The 24,096-nt window shown below is 37.7% G+C and overlaps 1 protein-coding gene across 6 annotated transcripts in view; it reads right to left on the bottom strand.

The window, feature by feature from the left end:
- Positions 1-24,096, bottom strand: part of USP34 (ubiquitin specific peptidase 34) — a 134,153-nt gene that overhangs the window by 36,394 nt on the left and 73,663 nt on the right. For 4 of the 6 annotated variants that reach the window (XM_048936626.1, XM_048936628.1, XM_048936624.1 and 1 more), the window contains exons 29-47: positions 22,260-22,469; positions 21,458-21,583; positions 20,573-20,695; positions 20,364-20,447; positions 19,973-20,059; positions 18,780-18,980; positions 17,336-17,418; positions 16,072-16,112; positions 15,021-15,145; positions 13,906-14,058; positions 11,280-11,384; positions 9,602-9,657; positions 9,379-9,499; positions 7,622-7,805; positions 3,622-3,785; positions 2,526-2,591; positions 506-652; positions 361-417; positions 189-266 (exon numbers count right to left, since the gene is read on the bottom strand). In XM_048936626.1, coding sequence (XP_048792583.1) covers positions 189-266; positions 361-417; positions 506-652; positions 2,526-2,591; positions 3,622-3,785; positions 7,622-7,805; positions 9,379-9,499; positions 9,602-9,657; positions 11,280-11,384; positions 13,906-14,058; positions 15,021-15,145; positions 16,072-16,112; positions 17,336-17,418; positions 18,780-18,980; positions 19,973-20,059; positions 20,364-20,447; positions 20,573-20,695; positions 21,458-21,583; positions 22,260-22,469 — 2,211 coding nt within the window. The remainder of the gene's footprint in view (positions 1-188; positions 267-360; positions 418-505; positions 653-2,525; positions 2,592-3,621; positions 3,786-7,621; positions 7,806-9,378; positions 9,500-9,601; positions 9,658-11,279; positions 11,385-13,905; positions 14,059-15,020; positions 15,146-16,071; positions 16,113-17,335; positions 17,419-18,779; positions 18,981-19,972; positions 20,060-20,363; positions 20,448-20,572; positions 20,696-21,457; positions 21,584-22,259; positions 22,470-24,096) is intronic. The other 2 variants (XM_048936625.1, XM_048936627.1) reach the window with 2 other exon arrangements.

Genomic DNA, 24,096 nt, shown 5'->3' on the forward strand with positions numbered 1-24,096 from the left:
TTCCATTCCATGAGCACACTGCACTGAACACATGAAACAATTTGACTGAATCACCTCCTCATATCAACCTAGAAACACCTAAACTACAGCACAGAAAAAGAAATCATCCACATGTCCAATATGAAGTTTTCTATTACGCTTTTACACTTGCCATCTATTTTAATCCATCTGAACCTGACATTACTTACGTAAATATTCTTCATATCTGCTACCTGGCATCTTACTGTATAGAACTCTTCAGCAGTCTGGCTTACATGTTCACAGTCCTAAATCACAGCAATGCAAGAGCAACACATGAAATAACTGTATTGAGAGGCTAAAAGTATCTTGAAAACATATGGACAGGGAAAGATTACTTACCAAGGAAACAACATTGTTTGTGATAACACCTCCAAACAAACTTTTCACTGTGTTTTTCTGTGAATGAATTAATAAAATCTGTCAAGGATATTTGAACAAATCCGTAACTTTTTAAGTGCTCTTTTGCTACCTCTCAATAACTCACCAGTTCTGGAGACATCTCTTCTATTTTTGTGATCAGGTCAGTGAAGAATTCAGTCATATCTTTTTGCTCTCCAGTGTTCAGTGGCTGCTTATCCATGGTATAAGTTTTACAAAAAGGCCTTGGATTATATGCTTTACATTCACTTTCCTTTAGGTAAAAAAAAATATTAAACAAATCAACCACAAATCCTCGTACTTTCACATTACACAGATATACCAAACACATGCATACAAATGTCAGTGTACATCTCATAGACAACAAAGTTATCTAAACGTTTAAATGCATCTGACAAATGGTAAAACAATTTTAAACTATCATCATTATGATATTCATTATTAATAAAAATAGTATCAGTAAAATATAATCTAAAATACTTAATAAAGGAAGTCACCATTAAAAAATCCAGACTGAAGACACGGCATGTTCAGGTCTTTACCTATCTGCTCAGATACAATAAATGGTACTATAAGCATCAGACAGTACCTATGGATTTCAGAACACTGGACTTAGATCTTGACAGATGTTTAATTCTCATTCAGCTGTTTCCATAATACAAACTACATCTAGTTACCCAGTGCAAGAGATCAGTTAGAGAAAAAAACCTGAATTCCAAACAGTTGTTCTATAATGCATTACCCATTCCAATGTCTTGCATGCTGCAGATACAGAACCAAATTACAGCAGATTATTATCCTTGCAAACCTGACAGACCTATTATTTTTGTTAAATCACATGTGGCCATACGGTGTTTCCTGTTAATATTACCAGGTTCAAACTAAGTCCTTTGTAAAGATATAAATAATAAATCCTCAGCAATCTAGCCATGTACGATGGAGTAATGGCATCAGTAGACAAAGCAGAATGAGGAAGAGCAACCGACGTCATCATCCTGGACTTGTGCAAGGCCTCTGACATGCATCACATCCTTATCCCTAAATTGGAGGACTTGGCAGGACTATTCGGTGCACAAAGTGTTGGCTGGATGGGGGCAGCCAGAGGACTGTGGACAACGCATCTATAACCAGGAGGAGGCTGCTCACAAGCCGCCTCTGCCACGGGTCAGTCTCAGGACCAGCACTCTTTCACTCTATGTCAGTGACTTCAGACAGCCAGAAGAACTGCACCCTTGGCAAGTTTGTTGATGGCACTAAGCTGAGTTGATGCAACAGAAGGTAGAAACGCTATCCAAGGGGACTTGAACAGGCTTGAGGAGTGGACCCACGAGAACCTAATGAGACTCAACAAGGCCAAGTGAAAGGTGCTGCACCCGAGCTAGGACAAACCCAGATACGTGTCCAGACTGAGTGAGGAAATCCTAAAGAGCAGTCCTGGAGAACAGGACTTAAGAAGTCCTGGTGGACGACAACTCGGACGTGAGCCAGCAGTGTGCGCTTACGGCCTCCCCTTTTGTGCAGCATCAAAACACAGCTGGCTAGCAAGGCAAAGGAAGTGACTGTCCCCTTCTACTCAGAGCACTGCGTCCAGGCTGGAGCTCCCAGCACAAGAAGGACGTGGAAGTTGGAGCAGGTCCAGACGAAGGCCACAAAGATGATCCAAGAACTGGAACACCTTGCCTATGAAGAAAGGTTGAGGGAACTGGGCCTGTTTAGCTTGGAGAAAAGAAGGCTCCTGTGGGTCCTGGGCAGCCTGATCTAGTGGGTGGCAACCAGTCCATGGACCTGAGCGTGACATTCCCATCTGTTCGCTTTTCAACCATTTTTTAAACAATACAGAAGACAGTATAGCATTCTAGAGCTTGTGATTGTCCATTATAGATGGGGTTTACAACTGGACACTAACTGTGATTAGTATTTGCACTGCCTCTTCACAGAAAACCATTATGCCATTGTCTGCTAAACTGATTTGCTGAATTACAGCTTTCAAGTGGGTAAAAACTATTTCAGTTAAGACAATCAACTTAGGATGTAATACTACCAACAATTCATACACAGTGGTAACTACTTTTTTTTTTTTTTAAAGAAAGTAGTATACTTCATAAAATATCCTCTTTCACACCTACCATTAAGTATGTAAACATTTTCTGGAGTTCTAATAGAGTGGTCTTGTGTTTCATATCTTCTGAATACTGAAAGAAAGTGACAAAAGAAGCCTTTATCTTTTTGCTTATAACTTCCCAAAGTAGCCCTTAAGATGATGAATAAATAATATTTTAAATTAATAAAAAGCAAACAAACAACAAAACAAACTAGCCCACCTCTACTGTGATCAAAAAAATAATAGTGCGTATGAACACTGTACATTATTTTACACCTATATATAGCAGTCCCTGCATATTTTTTGGCATGACAACATTAGCAGTGTGTCAAAAGGTAACTCAATTTTCTAAAAATTTACTTCAATTGCCAGCTTTTTGAATTTATTAGAAAAGACTACGGTGATTTTTGATTTTTTTTCTTCCCAATTCATTGATGCGGATGGGAGTTCTAATCAATTCTCTATGGAGTACCTTTCACTTGCAGACCACTAGCTTCCTTTTTTAGTTTACTTCATATTTTTATATATAAATGCCTAGTAATAGATGAAGTTAAGTTACAACGAACAATAAGTTAATGATAATGAAAAATGATGGGTTCACCACCAATTTGGGTCTTTCACAAATTATACATACCCTGTTTTTTGTTAGGGACCAAATGAAACTTTCTCTGTCAAAAAAAAGTAACTACAACTAGTACCACATTTCCAGAGTGCGTAATAATTTATGAAACTTGCAATACTTTTGGTAGCACAGCAAGCATGCTAAGGGGTTTTAAAAATATTTAAAAATGACATTTATGTTGAGAAATTAAGATAAGAAGCAACACACAACTCACATAAAAACAAACACAGTTGTTGACAGCAACAGAAACATGAGTTTGAGTGTATGCTTTCTTATAATGCCACCTTAAGAATACAGTGCATTACAAATACATATTTTTTAGAATCTCTTCACCTTAGACATCAGCAAAAGAATCCAACCAAAAGATAAACAAAAGTGTTGAAGAGATATTTGTTTGCAAGCAATAAGTCATAAATCTATACTTTATCAGCCTTTGCATTGATATTACATTTCAACTTCTAACACAATCCAAATATGGAATGTAAGATCCCAACCATACCTTTGCAGTAAAGATTGCTTGTCTGGCTTCTGGTATCATATATAGTTGCTGAATAGTTGATGCCAAGTAACAGGTTGCTCCCAGGTTAGTCAGACCCACAAATCGACATTCAGCTCGAACATCATCATGAGGCCAATAATCCCACTTGTAAGGTGCATGGGAAGCTGAAAAGTATGAATTACAGATGCACAAAAAATATTCAAAGTTAACTTCCAAAGATAGTAATTAAAAACTTTATGCTTACGTTAATAAAATACGTTCAGTTTCTACATTCTGCATTATCAAATATGAGTCAGACTGCATCTTAAGAAAATGCATTACGGATATACATCAGGAATGTAATTTTACTATTTCAGTACATGAGCCAGCATGAAGCATCTAGAAAGGTGAGAGACCACCAAGAAGTTAGATGTAAGACTCTGAAAGGCAGCTCTATATGTTTAATTGCTAATCACTGGGTAACAAGAAGTGTAGCAGCACACAGACTATATTTTACTTGCAAGTGATTTGGTACTTTTACATGAGTCTGCTGTTTTCTCCAAAAAGAGAATGCAGCAAGTGTGAGCTCTTACAGTTGTTCTAGGGTAGTATTACATGAAGTAATGGTCTTCTAGTCTCTGACTTTAAAATAACAGTCATTAAAAATCGTGATGCTTTCATCATCAAGAGCATCCATACATTCTAAATAGTAGTTACTATACATTTTTATAAGAAAGCTGTTTTCATACTTGATTCTGGATATTTTTTTTAAAGTTATCATTATTTATACCTCTTGCTGTGTAACAACTTCAAGGCAAGGCTGTTACCCACACAATAATCTAGAATTCTTTCTCCTGACCACTGACAACAAACAGGAGATATGAAAAATGATGCCCAGGCTCTTTCCTTAGCTTTTCATTAAATGCACTGCATTGATAATAAGTGCTGCTGTTAAGAGAATCATGCAAAAACTTTAACTAAAATGGAAGCAAACCAGCTCCTCAGCCAACCATAGCACATGCTATGTTTTAAGGAACAGCAGGATTTTGAGTTGAGGGACATAGTTTAGTGAGTACTATTGGTAATAGGTAGATGATCTTAAAGGTCCCTTCTAGCCTAAGCCATTCTATGGTTCTATGAGAATGCTGTTCTGAAACCTGCTTCTCTTCTGAAAATAAAGATCTTGCTTCATGTGGGGTTAGTAAAATGCAGATATATATTTTGCTCCCTATGTTTGGGTATGGAAACAATGTTTTGTTTTCTTTCAGTGTGACTAGACAGTACATGTGAATGGGTAGTAGAAATAAATTTGTGTCTATGGGAATGACTGATGAGTCTGCGTTGTACATTACCAATTCCCATCATGTTGTCAGTGTTGCTGGTTTAGGCAGTGTATGCATTGTGAGAAAAAAAGCATATCACAGAATCACAGAATCACCAAGGTTGGAAAAGAACTTCAAGATCATCCAGTCCCAGCCCCCCCTGCTACGTGCACGGACAACTCCCTCTACAACAGGTTGCTCGCAACCCCATCCAGCCTGGCCTTGAATGCTTCCAGGGAGGGAGTATTCAAAACCTCAGTGGGCAACCTGTGCCAGTGTTTCACCACCCTCACAAGACGGTAAAGAATTTCTTCCTAATATCTAGTTTAAATCTACCCTTTTCAAGTTTAAAACCACTTCCCCTTGTCCTGTTGCTACCTGCCCTAATAAAAAGTCCCTCCCCAGCTTTCCGGTAGGGCCCCTTCAGGTACTGGAAGGCTGCTATAAGGTCCCCCTAGAGCCTCCTCTTCTCCAGGCTGAAGCGCCCCAGCTGGGAGGTGCTCCAGCCCTCTGATTATCTTTGTGGCCCTTCTCTGGACCCACTCCAACAACTCCATGTCCTTCTTGTGTTGGGGGCTCCGTAGCAGGGCACAGTACTTCAGATGGGGTCTCATGAGAGCAGAGTAGAGAGGCAGAACCACCTCCCTTGACCTGCTGGTCTCATTTCTCTTGACACAGCCCAGGATGCAGTTGGCCTTCTGGGCTGCAGGTACACGTTGCTGGCTCATGCTGAATCTCTCATCAACTGACACTCCCAAATCCTTCTCCTCAGGGCTGCTCCCAAGCCATTCTCTGCCCAACCTGTATCTGTGCTTGGGATTGCCCTGACCCAGGTGCAGGACCTTGCACTTGGCCTTGCTGAACTTCATGAGGTTGGCACGAGCCCACCTCTCATGTCTGATTCATCAAATCACATTTATAAGAGAAACCAGATGACTTCTTTATACTTGATGAGAACACCTGGACTATTGCATATGTATGTGACAAAGGGCTTTCAGGAATTTTAGAAGAAGTTTCTCACAAGAAATTATTTTGTCCCAGGGAACATAAACTAGATAACGTTTAACAAGGTGCATTTTCAAAACTGCACTATATTGCAGCATTAAATTTTAAGCAATCTCTAAGAGTATCCTAGCTTCAGTCGGTTACAGTATGACGAAAAAAGCTGCAGAATAGAAGGGACAACAACTGATCAGACCACATGATGACAAGCTGTAGGACTGAAAATTTCTGCACTGAACAGCAAAACGAAAATGTTATAACCAACAACAGGATGGAAATTAGGAGAAGCATTAAGGAAGATCTTACTAAGTAGCTAAGTGAAAATAACTAGGTGAAAATAACAACTGTAATAATCGTTACAGAAAAGTTTAGTTGCTAGAAATTACTGGAATCTGGGTTGTAAAAAATATATCTCCAAAAAAATGATTGATTGCAAGAAATTGACAAGTTCAGCAGCAGCAGATATACTTCCAGCTACCAGAAATAATGGGTAATTTGACAAATCATACTCTCCATAGTTTTTCCCCTAAATATAGACATATTGGAGGTTTCTGAGAAGGCTTCAGGCATACGAGTACAGGACACAGCACATTCTCAACATAAGATTTCCCTTTAGCTTTCTGAACTGTAAGGCACTGAAATCAATTCCACAGATAATAATACATAAAAAATCCTCAGTTTACTGAAATTTAAGCTGGGCATATGAAAGGAACTCTATCAAGCTAGAAATGCATAATAAAAATTTGCAAGTAACAACCAAAATATTATCTAAATTCACATTTTTGTTATTTGCTTATTATGCACAGAAACTGAGTTTTTAAAACATAGGAAGCAGGAAAGCTAAGAGGAGTAACAAAACTGTATTAACACTGTACGCAGACATCTGAGTGCAGATGAAATTCAACTGTAAAGATATGAGGGACTCCAAAAATATGACAGTGCTGTTAATAGTCAATCCATTTGCTGTATCTTGGTCAGTGTGTTTATGAATTTTGGTTCAGGTATAGATTTTATTTCTTCACGATAAGAAGGCAAGACAAATGAATGTCCAGCAGAAGACAGTGAAGCATGTGAAACCCACTCCAGCAATGCTACCTATCTATTTGTACCATTTAAGAGGACTGCATCCTTTAATTAACCAGAATTTAGGAACGGATGATAAAAAAATTATACATGTGATTAAATCCACTCTTTTGTTAAGCAAACAAAAGATGCCTACGTCTGTTAAATGACACTACTGCAAGTAATGATGGGTAACTAGTAGCACTACAAAGGGAAATTTTAAAAGAAGTGTTAGTGGCAGCAATGTCTTACTTTATTACTACTTTTGGAAAGTACAGATATCTAGATTAACCTAAAAAAAACCACAAAAAACAAACAACAATGCAGTGTTGCCTTTAAATTTCCTTGTTTCCACCTAAGCATTCTCAACAAGCTATTATTCTTATTCATTACACAAAGACACTTATGTACTTCAGGAGAAAACAAACTCCATGATCACAGTACTTTTCACAGTGTTGGCTCACCATCACGAACGTGCAGAGTCTCCAGAATAGGAGTTCATATAACAAGTACAGTCCCATTTTCTTCAAAGTACTTGATAAATTCAGAAATTGAAAACCAAACCAAACAGAAAATGCAAAAGAGCAGCCTTCCCACAAAATACTCAAAAACTATGTATGAATGAAGGTTCTTACACTGCATATGTTGTGCCATAACCCAGTTGTGGAGTAGCCTGTAGTTTTCAACGGACCCCTTTACCATTTCTACCAACAAGTCATATGCAGCAGCCCTTGAAGAATGTGACTTGCATTTTGGCTGTTGTCTATCTTTTAAACTTGGCAGCAAGAACAAAAGATTGAAGCTGTCTCTCAGAAACTCCTGTAAAACAATTCAGTCAGCAGACTTAGTAGTGTGGATACAATCTTAAAAGAAGATAGCCATTACCAACATTCTAGAAATTTCTGTAGACTTTCTGGACTCTATCACATACAGAAATTCTGACAAGTTCTGAACTGCAAATTAGAACAATTTTCTTTGCATCACATAAATTTCTTTATATTACATAACATACTTACAATATAGCCTAAAGAGAAACATTTCCACTGGAAAAGATTGATAGAATATGTTTATTTCATGACTGATAAGTCAGTTTGACAAACTGCATACACGCATTTTCAGTACCTTTTAAGATTAGTTTGTTGTAGACAGCATATAAACTTACTTGCTCTGCTAGTTTGAGTTTTATGAACCACTAATTAACCATAAAACAAGCACTGAATTCTACAAAATATGTACTGCAAGCTTATTTTTGCATTCTTACTTACCTGGAATTTTAACTAACTAAATAAATAAATTTGATCACAACTTAGTCTACTGGCAACGCCAAATTGTTTTAGATAATTGTTTTAGATATGCTGTTGACACTCATCCATTCTTAAAAGCAAATTTTTGGCCTTCCTATGATATATTACACACAAGCAATGTTTTTTAAGACTCTGTACAGCATACTCCTCTCAACTAGGCTTCCATTCTATATTCTTCTCATACTCTTCACACATCCAATCTACATAAATCTCATCTTTGCCCACCTCTTCTATTTAGTTTCTACATAATCCTCCCCTTCAAATTTCAAGTTCTATGAACTAAATTTAATGCTCTAATTTGTAACCTCTCCATTTTTGGAACACACTAATTCTAAGAGCAACACATAGTAGTCTTTTAAAGCTTTAACAACTTCCAGACAGTAATAGCACTTTTGGAATCATTTTATGATAAGTAAATAGACAAGGCACGCCATGTAATGTAGTGTAACAGGCGACTGTTCTGCTGGTGACAGCTCACTAAAGGTCTTATCACAAACACAGTATAGTCTACAGAAAAACATGTCAGCTGAAGTCAGCTTTTACAGCTGGCCTTACGTGCAAGTATCTGTTTATCCAAGGGACTTGGCAAAGTCACTTCAAAATTCAGACAACAATTTCTCTTCAACAATAGCGTGGCCCCACAATACAAAGCAGGAAGTTTAACAGCTTCCACTGCCTGACCACTCTCCTACCTTACAGTGACAGGCAGAATGTAGCATTCCTGTAACAGACGTTTGCCACTAAATATAGAGCTTCAAAACTATTTTTAGATCAGAACTACCTCAGGATACAGTTAAAAAGCAGCTGTTAAAGATTTTTAAGATAGTTAATATCAAAAATCACTAAGATAAAAACTCTATCCTGAAATGAAATATATTTAGAAAGGGAAGAGAGTAAATGTTCTACATATAAATAAAAGAACGAGAGATATGTATGTTCTGATCAGTTATCCCCAAGGCTAGAAATATGACATCTTCAAATAAAAAGCCCTGCAACCAAGATAGAGAGAAAAAAAGGTGACATTAAGAAAGTGCAGTAAGATAATGCTATCTTGAAGTCTTCACAGTTTGTCACTGTTTTTTTCTTACCTGCCCTTCACGAGAAAACTTAAAGGGTGGCTTGTGCTTAATAACACTTGTAGCAAGACGAAGCAGTCCTGTAAGTCCATCATCTTCTATACTGCCATCTTGATGGTCAAGAATTTCTCTGCTATACACATACAAATATAAAAGAAATGTTAAAACTCTGTTTCTTTCACTAACAATACGTATAATACAATTTATAAAAGAAACTACGGCAGCCAAACCATACCTCCGAATGCAGTCAGCAAGATGTCTTGCTAGGGCATCTAGATCAAGCAGCGTGGTCTGATTAAAAAATAAACAAAATGGAATTTAAAGGGAAGAGAATTATGTACTTTAAGAATTATAACTTGCAAGCTCCGTCTGAAACTATGATTATGCTTTTGGATAAAAATGTGTTAATGCACATAGAATATCAGGACCAGTGAAAACTCATCTTTTAAATGTTTTTTGTAACAACATTTTAATACACTTTTAGAAACATGATACAATTGCTTTTGTACATCAGTGATGTGCAGTTGAAATTATTCTGTCGAGATCTTGAAAATATACTCTCTATCACAATGGGAAAAAAAAACAAACACTGAGTAGTACTACTTTGAAGAAAAATGTTTGTTACTTCTCACAGGGATATACATTTTGTCATTTGAAGTTTCAAAAGACCAATTACCATTTTGTGGTTAAGCAAAAATACGGAGAGGTATGCAGAACCACAGCTTAGCTAAGAGATTAAATTACTGGAATGGAAGGTAACTGAGTGGATGAAAGCCAGAGGACACAAAATTTTTGCCTCCAGTTGGATGAGGTATTAGAGGAAGGTAAGATTTTTTTCAACCTTACAGAAAATGTCCAGGTGTGGAGCCCTCAGTACAAGAAAGACATAGAGATTTTGGAAAGGGTCCAGAGGAGGGCGACTAAGATGATCAGGGGGCTGGAGCACCTCCCCTATGAGGACAGACTGAGGGAGTTGGGCTTGTTCAGCCTGGAGAAGAGAAGGCTGCGGGGTGACCTCATTGCAGCCTATCAATACCTGAAGGGAACCTACACCCAGGAGGGGAGTAAACTCTTCAGAAGGGCTGACAATAGCAGGACTAGGGGAAATGGTTTTAAGGTGAAGGAGGGAAGATTTAGGTTGGATGTTAGGGGGAAGTTCTTTACAAGGAGAGTGGTTAGGCCCTGGAACGGGCTGCCCAGGGAGGTTGTGGATGCCCCGTCCTTGGACGTGTTTAAGGCCAGGTTGGATGGGGTCCTGGGCAACCTGATCTGAATGTGTATGTTTGGTGGCCCTGCTAGGCAGGGGGGTTGGAACTACATGATCCTTGAGGTCCCTTCCAACCCGGGTGATTCTGTGATTCTGTGAAAATGGGATTAAGGCATTATCTTGCCTTCCTTCCCAGAATACAGTCAGAGCACTGAGAATAAATTAGAGATTTATGCAGTACCAGCAGCTAGCAAAAACAATTGCAGAAGGTGCCTAAAAAAATAACTTCAACCCTTGTTGAAGTTTCAAAAGATATGAATAGCTTTCCTGACCTTAACAGCTAAATGGCTGTTAACTAAAATTTTTTCTCTTGTATTTCTGCCTCTCTAGACTGCACTGAAATTATCAACAACCAATCTCTCCTAAGTAATTACCATATTCACTATGTCTCTGATTCACACAGTTCACATTCCTTATGTATTATATCCAATCCCCTCTTCTCAACTCTGCAACGCATGTACCTTGCAGCTTCCTTTGGTCAAGAGCTGCTAAATATACATCAGAAAGTAGAGAAGGGAATGACCCAAGAGCTGTTCCTCAAAATTCACCATATCTTCAGTAAAAACATCTAACACTCATGTAATAGTAATCTAAATACCCAAATTAAAAAAAGCAAACATTTTTATGACTGCAAAGCAAAACCTACCTGACTTGCATCTTTGACATGTATGTTATCGATCAGTTTGCACAGCAGCCAAAAATATTCCTTACAACCTGGTCGTAGCACTGGTTCTTCTTCATAGTCTTCAATCTGTGGAAAAAAAAAAAAAAGAAAATAGCTTTTCAAGAATCTATTACCAACTGCTAGTATTAACTTTGTCCTCATATTTCACTACCATACAAGGCCAAGGAGAGACTACCCCTCTAATGAAGTAGAAAAGAGGCCACAGTGGACCTCTCATTGTGGATACTGAACAAGATCTTTGTCTCAGTCTTCACTGGCATTCAGGCTTCCCCTGCCTCTCAAGTCCTTAAACCTCTATGTGGGAGCTGGGAAACCAAAAGATCTCCCACTTAAAGAAGAAAGCACGATCAAGACTGAATGTGACCGAGCCCGAGGCCCAATGACATGCATCACAGACTCCTGAAAGAACTGACTGATGTAGTAACCAAGTCACTCTCCAACATACTCAAAAAAAATTCACAGCTTTCAGAAGAAGTCTCTGCTGATAGGAATAAAAACTTCTTTTCAAGTTTTAATAGAGAGAGAAAGGAAGATCTGGAGAACTGTAAGATGGTGAGCCTTATGTGTGCATATGGCAAGATTGTGGAACACATCCTCCTGGAAGCCTTATTAAGATACATGTGAGACAAGAAGTTGATGCAAGACAGCCAGAATGGCTTCATCAAGGGCAAGTTTATGCGTGACCTGATCTGGTGGCCTTCTATGATGGAGTAATGGCATCAGTAGACAAAGCAGAATGAGGAAGAGCAACCGACGTCATCATCCTGGACTTGTGCAAGGCCTCTGACATGCATCACATCCTTATCCCTAAATTGGAGGACTTGGCAGGACTATTCGGTGCACAAAGTGTTGGCTGGATGGGGGCAGCCAGAGGACTGTGGACAACGCATCTATAACCAGGAGGAGGCTGCTCACAAGCCGCCTCTGCCACGGGTCAGTCTCAGGACCAGCACTCTTTCACTCTATGTCAGTGACTTCAGACAGCCAGAAGAACTGCACCCTTGGCAAGTTTGTTGATGGCACTAAGCTGAGTTGATGCAACAGAAGGTAGAAACGCTATCCAAGGGGACTTGAACAGGCTTGAGGAGTGGACCCACGAGAACCTAATGAGACTCAACAAGGCCAAGTGAAAGGTGCTGCACCCGAGCTAGGACAAACCCAGATACGTGTCCAGACTGAGTGAGGAAATCCTAAAGAGCAGTCCTGGAGAATAGGACTTAAGAAGTCCTGGTGGACGACAACTCGGACGTGAGCCAGCAGTGTGCGCTTACGGCCTCCCCTTTTGTGCAGCATCAAAACACAGCTGGCTAGCAAGGCAAAGGAAGTGACTGTCCCCTTCTACTCAGAGCACTGCGTCCAGGCTGGAGCTCCCAGCACAAGAAGGACGTGGAAGTTGGAGCAGGTCCAGACGAAGGCCACAAAGATGATCCAAGAACTGGAACACCTTGCCTATGAAGAAAGGTTGAGGGAACTGGGCCTGTTTAGCTTGGAGAAAAGAAGGCTCCTGTGGGTCCTGGGCAGCCTGATCTAGTGGGTGGCAACCAGTCCACAGTGGAAGACCTAGATGATTTTTAAGGTCCCTTACAATCCAAGCTACTCCATGACATGCTCTCCTTTGGATTTAAATCAGATGAGGTGAGCAGAGCCCTCCCTGATACACGTGCCTGTAAGGATAGGCGGCAGCAGATGTAACTGCTTTAAACCAGCTTTGGATCATCCAAGAAAGGCAGAGGTCACCATCTGGTAAATAAAGAAGGAATTGCTTACTCCTTTCCAAGGATCAGGGCTCACCAAATACTCCAAAGGAGGCAATCTCCAAGTAGAGATGCTTCCCTTGCAGCTGCCAGCCCTCAGATGAGGTTAGGGAGGAGTGGAGCCTAGCTCCACCCATCCAGTCCCACGGGTGAACTGCTTGCACCTATGCTCCCAGGGCTGACTACACCCCTTCACCAGGTGCTCAATCACTGGTTTAGGTCCTGACCTAACAGTTTCCATGCAATGCCTGACTGACTTAAGGAAGAATCAGGATGATTATTTCAACTATGAATCTGCATACATTAGCAGTCAGAGTTCTTCCTAAAATGAAGAAACTATCCAGAATATCTCTTCTATGTAGCGCAGCTGTGAGAATACAATAGTAAAAAATAGCAGCAATTAATGGAAGCAGATTTAACTGCAACAACAAAGTGCACCTATATAAATATATAACTATGCACTGTTTTATTTCTGGATTTATCTATGTTTTAAAGTAAAATGGAACACATATTGAAAACACAACTATTATTATTGAGATATATGGTATCTCATGTGGATGACAGATTTCTAGAAGAAAAGCATCTTCCAAGTGCTGTTCTACATTTCTCCAAGCACAAGCAAGGTCTACATTATTGCAGTGTCACAGTTTTAACTACACAACCTGTTAAGTTTCTGAAAGTGTATAAAGCAAAGGTCTTAATATCTTAGTGTATCTAAAACAGTATGTCAGAGATAACAATGGTGTGTTCTACCATTTTTCTCTTTCTATATAAACAAATGCAAGTTTAGATACATCCTTGATAAAAATCTCATAATTCCTTAAAATTCTTACCTGGATAGGTTTCAGAGATTGAGCATCAGGAAGAAATTTTAATAACGTTGATGCAGCCAGCAGCAGAAAAGACCGATTAATTGAGTCTCCTCCATCGAGACCAGAAAGAGATAACTTGTATAAACCATTGCATGACTCATGACGAACAGCAGTCTTTGTCAAAAGTAAATAAATGAACTCATTACATACATTTAGAACATTGTCTCTTTTTCAGATTTCCAAAAATTTATAATTAAGTTTCTCTTATAATACCTATCAGGTTATGAAGACAGTATTCTTTCTAAAAACAACTGAACAAAAGACATCCTTGCAATTAAAAAGTCAATCTATCTGTGCCCTCTGTCTCCTGACAATGTTGGTTTTTCTTGTTGGTTTTTTTTTTTTATAGTGAAGTTTTATAACCAGCTCCTGAAATAGGCAATGTCACACCTCCATAAAGTATGAACATTGGTGTGCTACTGTAACCTATACTTACTCATACCAAATTACACTGCTAAGTTGTGAAGTGTCACTAAAAAGTTTTTTTTATTTCTTTCATTTTTACTTATGAAAAATAAAAAAGAATCCGTAGACCATCTTTAATCCAGTTTTGGAAGCTTGCACTCACTTTTTACCAAGGTTTTTGAATGAGAGTATAGAAGATTTTTTCAGAGGTTGAGTAATAAAGTAGAAGACAATAAATCACCCCATCATGTCTACATTGAAACTTTAAGCAATCATGAGTGTATACAGACGTCTTAGAGAAAATTACTTAAGGTTAAACAAAGATTTGTTGATGACAAACATTTTTATACCAACTCTCATTCACTTTATTTTGTGATAGCTGAAAAAAAAAAGGCAGAATTTCATTTAGATTAATCCATGTTAGAGGGCATTACCCAGAAATCTTTGATGAATTGCAACAAATGAATTAACTTCAAACAGAAGCCAAGAACAAAGATAGGAGTTTACACTATATTTTAATTACAAATTATTACCTCTTCAACAGGACTAAAAGTAACTGAGTCAGTTTCTGCTCTCCCAACTTTCAGTGGGAAACAACATTTTGAATTTAATGGAAGCTTGATCCATATCATGCACTAATTAGTAATATAATAATCTCTTCTTTAACTTACCTCTGGAATAAGAAGGGTAAGTTTCTTTAGCCAGTCTTGCAAATAATCACTGTCTGCCAGACTTGATTTCACTGAGGAACAGCAGTGAGCCCAACTCACCAAGAGCCACATTGAATAATGTGTGACTAGAAGAAAATCAGATGAAAGTAAATCATACAGAATAAGCTTTTTATATTGAAGAATTACATAGAACCAGCACATATGACATTTACCTCAATCATATTAACATATGAGGCTAAATCCTTATTGGCATGTAAGATACTATCTCAGATCAGAATTTTACCAGTATGCCTACTGAAGACTGCTCACACTTATCACAGTCAAATTTGATTAGGTATTACCAGTCTGGGGCACAACCCCTCCCTGCATCTCTACTTCTTAAGTAGTGATGAGCTGGTACTTCACTGAGGATCTGCATCCGGTCTTAACATGAACACTGCCCTGAACTAAAAGATCTTAGTACATCACATAGCATTTACTGAGAATTCAGGTTACGAGATAAAGATCTATCTATAGGACAGAACAAAATGAAAACATCAAAGGCAATGTATAAGCCTTGGAGGATCTACCTGTATTTATGCAGTGACTTGGTATTTGGTGTGATTACTCTAAAACAGACTTAATCTAGCACAGGCCATTTAGACCGCTTCTGGGAATCCTCCACAAGAAGGCTAGATAGGGCAGCTTTAAGGAATTCTGGGCTCAAATGTTTTCTGTAAACCAGATGATGATCTTTGGTGACTATATTATGGCACTACATATATTCTGCTCTGTGGAAGAATACAGAGGATTTTCCCATCAAAACCCACTTTTCTTGAGATGAAGTTATAGCTACCATACAAAATTTCAACTGTGTAAACAACTTCTAGAGAAGGAAAGACATGCAGGCTTTCTTGGACCTCTGTTTTCTCACTCAGATTGTAACTACCCTCATGCTTTCAAGGAACACAATTTTACAGCACACTAATGGTGGAACAAAGAAAACAATCTGTTGATCTTGATTATATTTTCATTATTGGTTCATGGCATATATCTAATTTGCAACACTGACCTTCATGTCTTGATCTGTGATCTGACTGAGCTTTCAACACCCTGGACAGGAAGAAGAAAGCCATTTGAACTTCATCAAAGATCATAACGTACTTAGAAATGTAAGCACGTAGGAAAAACACTGTTATTACTTGTAAGTACCCATGAAGAAAACCAATACTTTAATCCTAAAAAGATTAATTTCTTGCAGTATTCAATATTAGCAGTAATAATAAAGCTATCAGGATCTACAAATACAAATCACTCCCTTAAAGCTTTACTGACTACAAGAAAAAGAAACAACAAACTACAATCCCTTTATCCAAGAAAGAAAGGATATAAAACAGAACAGACCCACACACAAGAAAGCTAGTGTTTATCATGGGGATCCACATATTGAACAAATCTTTTTGAACTTCAGACAAATTTAAATGCTTATATTTACTTATATTTTTAAAAATTGCAGCAAAAGTTTACAAATTAGAAAACATAATGTATGTACTTAAAACTACTATTTTAGCTCATCTAGGTTAAACTTAGGCTGAAATGCTCCAAATATCCTTATTAATCCTTTAAAAACATGGTAAAACACACGTCATGTTATTTGGACTCATGCAAGTAATTTTATACTGAATTTGTCAAAAATGTGATATCCTCAGCATCAGTCCAACTCTGTCACTGCACGGTCTTACAGAGACTTGCTTTGCCTATTCTGAGGGTAAAATTTTACATTCCACGCGTATACACTCATTAAAATAACAACCGGAATTTGAACAGTAATAAGCTAATGTCATCAGAACGGGAAAAATAAATCAAAGCCAGCAAATGAAGGAGCAGCTTAAAAGTGAATTCACTCCTTTATAATCTCTTGGAATTGAGAATGCTAACTGCTACAGAGAGAACAAAGACACATTTTTGGCTTTAGAATTTATGACAGTGTTCTGTACGTATTTTGTAGCATCATGTCATATACCCTGGAGAACAACTGGTTAAACAAGGAATTCTGTAGTTGCTTAGTTACTTTTTCCTCCATTATTTTTGAAAATTTGCTTGGTTCCGTGATTGTTGCATTGCTGATGGCCACTGAGAGTTCTCTCCACTTGAGAGTACTTGACATTAACTATACAAAGAAGTGACTAAGAAAAGCAAATTAATAACTGCAAATTTAAATTTCTGATACACGCTTTAACTGGAACTACCACTAGAAATGCTAATTGTTTTATTTAACACAATCAAGGAAAATGTGCACACTTTCACTTTGTAACAAAAATAAATAGATATTGTACCTGGGTGCCAAGTTGTCATACGTATAAGCAACTGACATAAGTCGTTGAATCAGACTGGTTCCCTGGACAAGTACAAGAAACACCTTTAAAAATTGAAGTCAAAAGAAAAAAGAACAGTTAATATAACAACAAGCTTTTTGATCTGTTTTTAAATTATACAGTGTGAATTTAAAAAACAACAACGTAAACACCTGCAGAGAAGGAGGAACAGCAAGAGAAACTGCAACACTTCCACAGTTAGTAGTCATATTCTATTCTTTATTAAAGCAGATCTAAAACCTTGCATTTTACTGTGTACATCTAGATGCTAAACTTTCATTCTGTAACTCAAAGGGGCAACGTAACTGAGTAGAAAAATTGCTTATTCAATCCTTTTGGTAAAAAAACAGTGTAGTTCTTTAAATCACAGTAACTTCATTTTAAAGATCCTAGGCTTAAGGAAACAGCATCAAGAGTAAAGTTGGATATGTAAATTTCTCTTGTAGCAACACACTGACCACATGTCCGTTTAAATTATTAATCTTTAAAGCGCTTTCATTAGGCTGCAGAGAATTTTAAAATCAAACTCTGAAAAGAAGTCTTTAAATGTATTTAGATAGCACAACTTCTGCAATCAAAAATATTCATCAATGACAATTACAAATTTAAACCTAATTTTAGATACTGGTAACAGCATTAATACACATGTCCAATTCTAAAAAAGTTAATACATTCAATAATTTCCATGTACAATAGCAGCTTTGGCAACTTAGGTATCTATTTTATTAAAATTATTTCAGCTCTATAGAATAATTAAGGTCTTTTCATGTTTAACAACGACAAATGGGAAGTTAGGCTACAGGTCAAAGTTCCATCTACTCATCTTGCAACCACAGTTGACTAAGAGCAACCCATTAACAGCAGCTGCATCTCCAGCCATCTGAAACCAAAATACTGTTGATTAAGTATCAGGCTTGGTCTAAATTTCGAAATTAGCTGGCAAAAATCTAAGAGGAAGATTTACAGGTTTAGGTAAATTTATCATACACTTGCTCAAATATCCTTGGTAGAAGTTACTCTACACTTAGCTTGCACTAAAGGAAGCTGAAATGCATTTGCTGAGGATAAGGATGGCATGTTTGAAAGGCTACCAGGAAAACAGGAGCAATTAATTCTGAAAATAAAATCCAAGAAATAGGGGTATAGCACTGAAATTCTGAAATTCTCATTTCACATATTCACCAATCATCAAAAAGCCTTTTGATTCCAGCTTTTAGAACTGGCAGGTTTAAAACAAATAAAATTAAATGACTACAATTCAGAGGGGAACAGTATGTAGGATATAGCTAAGCTTTAGTAACTTTTTCACTACATTATTTTATTACAAAAAAAACAAACCCCAAGGCTTCTCACAACAAGGAAGTCATCCGAAGTTCACAAAACAGCTGCAATATTTATCCTTTACCTCTGTTAAGCGAGGTATGTGAAGACCCTTCACATGGTCACTTGCAGCCTTCCTTGATTTGCCAGGCCATGTTCTTTTTCTGTGACTCTCTGCTACACCAGACCAGGCAAAGACATCATGGTAAGCTAAATCCAGATCTGAAGGATCAACTGCAAACTGGCATATCAGCTTCAGCAAGCAAGCAAGGCAGTCCAGTTGCCACTGTGAATAAGAAAGTGAATTTTTCTTTTTTCAGTATTTTACCAACAATTTTATTCCTACCACAGAATTAGTAATGAAAAACTTAAGCAAGCTATAAAGGTCAAAGAGCTAGAACTTTAACTGGCAAAACCTCAAAAGAATAGACAATAAAGAAGGATATTAAAAAGAAATTAAATTTAAAACTCTTTACAATGAGAACTTTTTCACGATCCAGTCTTATTAACAAGTGCACTAAAGACATTCGATTACTTTATCCATGAAATAACACGGAGGAAATAATACACTGAGTTCAATTAAAGCATGGGGTGTGGCATACTGAAGTGCTTTCCAATAGAATACATTTCATTACAAATACACAGTTCATAGTATTTCAATACGCCATTTTGTATTGTAACATCACTTGATAGAGATGAAAACCACCAATCTATCTAGTAACTTGAGATCAGTACATGGCTTTGTGCTGTGCAGCTGTGGCCAAACAGCACGCTGTCAGCTCCACCAGGGAAAAGTGCATTGTGAAAGGAAAATTAACAAAAAAAGAGCAGTTTCACAGTAATACATCGAGTACACCTCAGCTGTCTAGCATGTACACACAGCAGTGAACAACACCTGTGTAAGTTCAAGAATCTGTATTTGGCACTTTGCTGAAGAATCTGTTATTTTCACAGAGATGTGCACAGACCAACAAAAGCCACCATACAATCTTTTAAAGAAGAGATAATGACTGTTTGTTTTTGTTTCTAACACTGAAACAACTCTAGAACAATACATCAAAGTCTTTTTATAATTTCTTAACTGCTGTTACCAAACTGTGAATCTTACATACTTATGTCTATTGCACTAGTGTCTGTGCTCATTTCCTATTTTATAGGAAATTTTATATAAGTTTTAGCTTAGTACAGAAAAGTAAATGTAACACAGGCTGATATTAATGGAAGCCTTATAAATGACAGACATCCTATTCTGGAGAACAAGGGTGAATAATCACCTACCACAGTCCACGACTCCCGTTCTTTAGGTTCTAAGATTCCAGAATTAAAAATTTCTAGTAATTGTTGGAGTCCTCCAGCAGCAACAAACTGTAAAAATAATATGGTACCAATGTGAGAAAAATCAAATATAGAAATACCACCAACTCCACTTAGATACCAATCTAGGCTTTATAAATAAAGGAAAAAATCTGATCAAATACTCAGAGAAACAAAAGAAACCCTTACACTCAATTATGACAAATTTACAGGCCTGATCATACAGAAAAACTTTAAAATGTTATACATAAATTTCAACTAAGGAACTCCAAAATAATGTTTCAAGTGACTTTTCGTTTTACATCTTTTCAAAAAACAACATTATTTATCACAGAATACTGTAGAAAAATCAAACCTTGCAGCTCCATGTGTTTTTACTATTTTCTATTTGATCTTCACTTGAATCATCTGAGTCTGGATAAAGATCACTATAACTTCCCTAAAGACAAACAAGTAACAAGTCACTACAAAAATAGTTAAAGATCCAAAATATTATAAAATGACTCATGAATATACACTTGGATTCAGAGGGAAAAATGTATTTTGTGCAAGAAAATATATTACCGTAGATTCACGTCTTATTCTTCTGTTGGGCTTTCCCAGAGCTTCAATAATTTCCAAGGCATACAAAAGTTTATGGGCACTTTTTATTCGCAAAAGATCCTTCCAGCTAAAGCCATCATTACCCTTAGAAAATAAAGACAAGAAATAACACAGTTACACTTAATACGGATGTACGAAATGCAACGAAAGGATTTTTCAAGTGAAAGATATGTCTTCAATTTTTATTTTAATCTACTATTTGAAATTATACAATTTAAAGCATATTTCTATGCATGATTAAGAATTTGAATAACAAAAATATAGAAGTGAAATTTGAATAAACATGCAAGATTATTAAAAGTGTGCACAATTTTGAAGTACAAGAACCAAATGCTTCTTGGCTGAGTTACAATTTCCGCCAAGTTTTCCATGAGAGCGCCTATAAAGAACTGTAATACCTGAGAAAAACAATATATGACTTCTTTAATACAGGAAAACTGTTCATCTAGTGCACTAGAAAGATACTCTGTAAGTAGCCATGTTTTAAACTTGTACAACAGGCCACAGAAAAAGGATTACTATCACAACAATCATGATGTTAAAATTAACAGTGGATTTGAACCATTTTAAACACACTAGGCAGCAGATGAAAAACTACTATTTCAGTTCAAACAAAAAGACTGTGACAACTCGTACTCACTATTCACTTCTTTTAAGAAATCATAATAACAAATTTTGTTTACTAAAACAACGTGTCTAATTTAATTTCAGAATAACAATTAGGGTGTACTTGTGTCTGAATGTATCTTGCATACATATTTTGGAGAAAATTCAACTAAAACACTAAACACTAAAATATCCCTGTACAATGAAGACAAACATACAGAAGCAGCACTTGTTGTTTACCTGTTCATCTGAAATATTCTGGAATGCCTGCAACATATTAGGGCATGTTGGTAGAAGCATTAACAGTTCCCAAACACGTCTGGATAAGTTTTCTGCGTGGAGATGGAGCTCTTCACATTTTGCACTCTGATAAAAACATAGAACAACGACTCTTACTGTGAAATTACTTGTGAAAATGGCCTTAACTAAAATTTCAAAGTCCAAAAAGTATTTTTTTCTTAATTAAAAAGTTATCTCTTTTCTATGTAATGTAAATTCACTAATCAATCAAAGAAGCTGAAATCTCACTAACATGAGTGAAAATTTAAGTTGCATTATCTTGACACCATGCCATATATTGTGAGATATTTCAGTACAAATAAAATTGAAAAACAGACTACCAGCTTAAATATGCTAATGGTTATTTCATTTCACACAAGCTGGTGATGGCATGTAAAACACAAAACTTTAGGTTTTGTAATAGGACTGTACTAACCTTCCTTCAAGCCAATTTCCATGTTTAGACACAAAAACTAATTAATCAATATTTGTTCTTATTGTTCTTATTATTATTAATTGTGCTTAATTCTGCCTATTGTTATTATTTTCAGAGTGTCTCCAGTACACAGGACACTTTAAAAAATATTAGGAAAAATATGAAAACCAATAATAGCGAGCTTAACACGAGAAATTGCAAAAACAACAAATTACAGTAACTATTTATGACAAGCATACAGGAGACAAGAAATATGCTTGATAGGAAAACTGGATCCACTAAATAAGACTTAAATGCAAATATTATTAAAAAATTGCTCTAAATTACCTCACTGTCTTCCATAGATGTTTCTCCAGAAGGAGGTTTAAAGGAGGCTAGCATCTCCAACAGATCAAAAAGCGTGGTAAGATGAGGCTCTTGCAAGAGTAAAAGCATTGGAATGTTGTCCTTTTGAGGAGGAGGTAGGCAAGACGCTGGAAGCTGAACGCCATCACCTTTACGTTCTCTCCTTGGTGCTCCCAGGGATACAAATACCATCTAGAAACAGCGAGAAACAACTTCAAAATGCATACACAGCATCAGAATTAGGAACTTAACATTAAGATACATCAATATCCTTAGCATCAAAGATTTATGGATCAGCACCTGCCGTAAGTACTCTTTAACATCTTTATCAATGACACTGATGATGGAATCGCATGCACCCTCAGCAAGCTTACTGATGACACCAAGCTGAGTGGTGCAGTTGATGCAGTGGAAGGAAGGGATGCCATTCAGAGGGACCTCAGCAGGTTTGAAAGGTGGGCGTGGATGAACCTAATGAAGTTCAACAAGGCAAAGTGCAAGGTTTGGCACCTGGGCCAGAGAAATCCCAGGCATATATACAGACCTGAAGGAGAAACCCCTGAGAGCAGCCTTGCAGAGAAGGACCTGGGGTTCTGATGGATGAAAAACTGAACATGAACCAGCAGTGTGCTCTTGCAGCTCAGAAAGCAAATGGGATCCTGGGTTCCTTCAGAAAATGGGTGGCCAGCAGGGACAGGGAGGTGATTGTCCCCCTCTAAGCTACTCTTGTGAGGCCCCATCTGGAGTACTGCATCCAGGTCTGAGGCACCCAATACAAGAAAGACAAAGAGCTGTTGGAGAGGGTCCAGAGGAGAGCCACAAATATGATCAGAGTGCTGGAGCACCTCCCCTACAAAGACAGGCTGAGGGAGCTGGGCTTGTTCACCTTGGGGAAAAGAAGGCTGCAGGGTGACCTCATTGCAGCCTTTCAGTACCTAAAGGGAGCCTACAAACAGGAGGGGAGTCAACTCTTTGAAAGGGTAGATAACTGCAGGACAAGGGGAAATGGTTTGAAGTTGGAGGAGGGAAGATTTAGGTTGGTTGTCAGGGGGAAGTTCTTTACTATGAGAGTGGTGAGGTGCTGGAACAGCTGCCCAGAGAGGCTACAGATGCCCCATCCCTGGACGTGCTGAAGGCCAGGTTGGATGGGGCCCTGGGCAGCCTGGTCTAACATTAAATGTGGAGGTTGGTGGTCCTGCCTATGGCAGAGGGACTGGAGAATCATGATCCTTGAGGTCCCTTTCAACCCAGTCCATTCTGTGATTCTGTGATAAGTAAAGCTTGGTTCTGCTTTCACTTAAGGCACTTACGGTACAGTAGCGTACTCTGCTTCCTGTTGCAAGAACAGGTGGTTCTTATCCCTTACTTTTGTAGTCAGGATGACAAGATCGGTACCAATCCTACTTGACAAGTAAGCTAATAAAAACTAAACCAGAAGAAAAAGAAAATAAATTGTCTCAAATGAGCAGACAAACATTAGCCAGAGTTTAGCTGCACAAACAGAACTGTTTCTAGAAAAACTGAGATTAGTTCTAAATGCATAATCATACTCAAGAAAGCCTCCTCCAGATGAAATGTTCCTGCTGACCAGCTACCACCTCCATATATTGATCACGCACAGACACTCAAACTATATTACAAAATTATAGACTATTCTGAGTTGGAAAGGACACACAAGGATCATCAGGTTCAGATCCTGGTAAGACCACCCAAACCCTATGTCTGAAAGCTGAATCAAGAGAACAGCTTTCCCATATTGTGAGAAACAGTCTTTTCCCAAAACTTGATAGATACAAACTGAAGGACGAGATGCCTGAGT

This window comes from Lagopus muta, chromosome 2, assembly GCF_023343835.1.
Source record: "Lagopus muta isolate bLagMut1 chromosome 2, bLagMut1 primary, whole genome shotgun sequence".
NCBI classification, from domain to species: Eukaryota; Metazoa; Chordata; class Aves; order Galliformes; family Phasianidae; genus Lagopus; species Lagopus muta.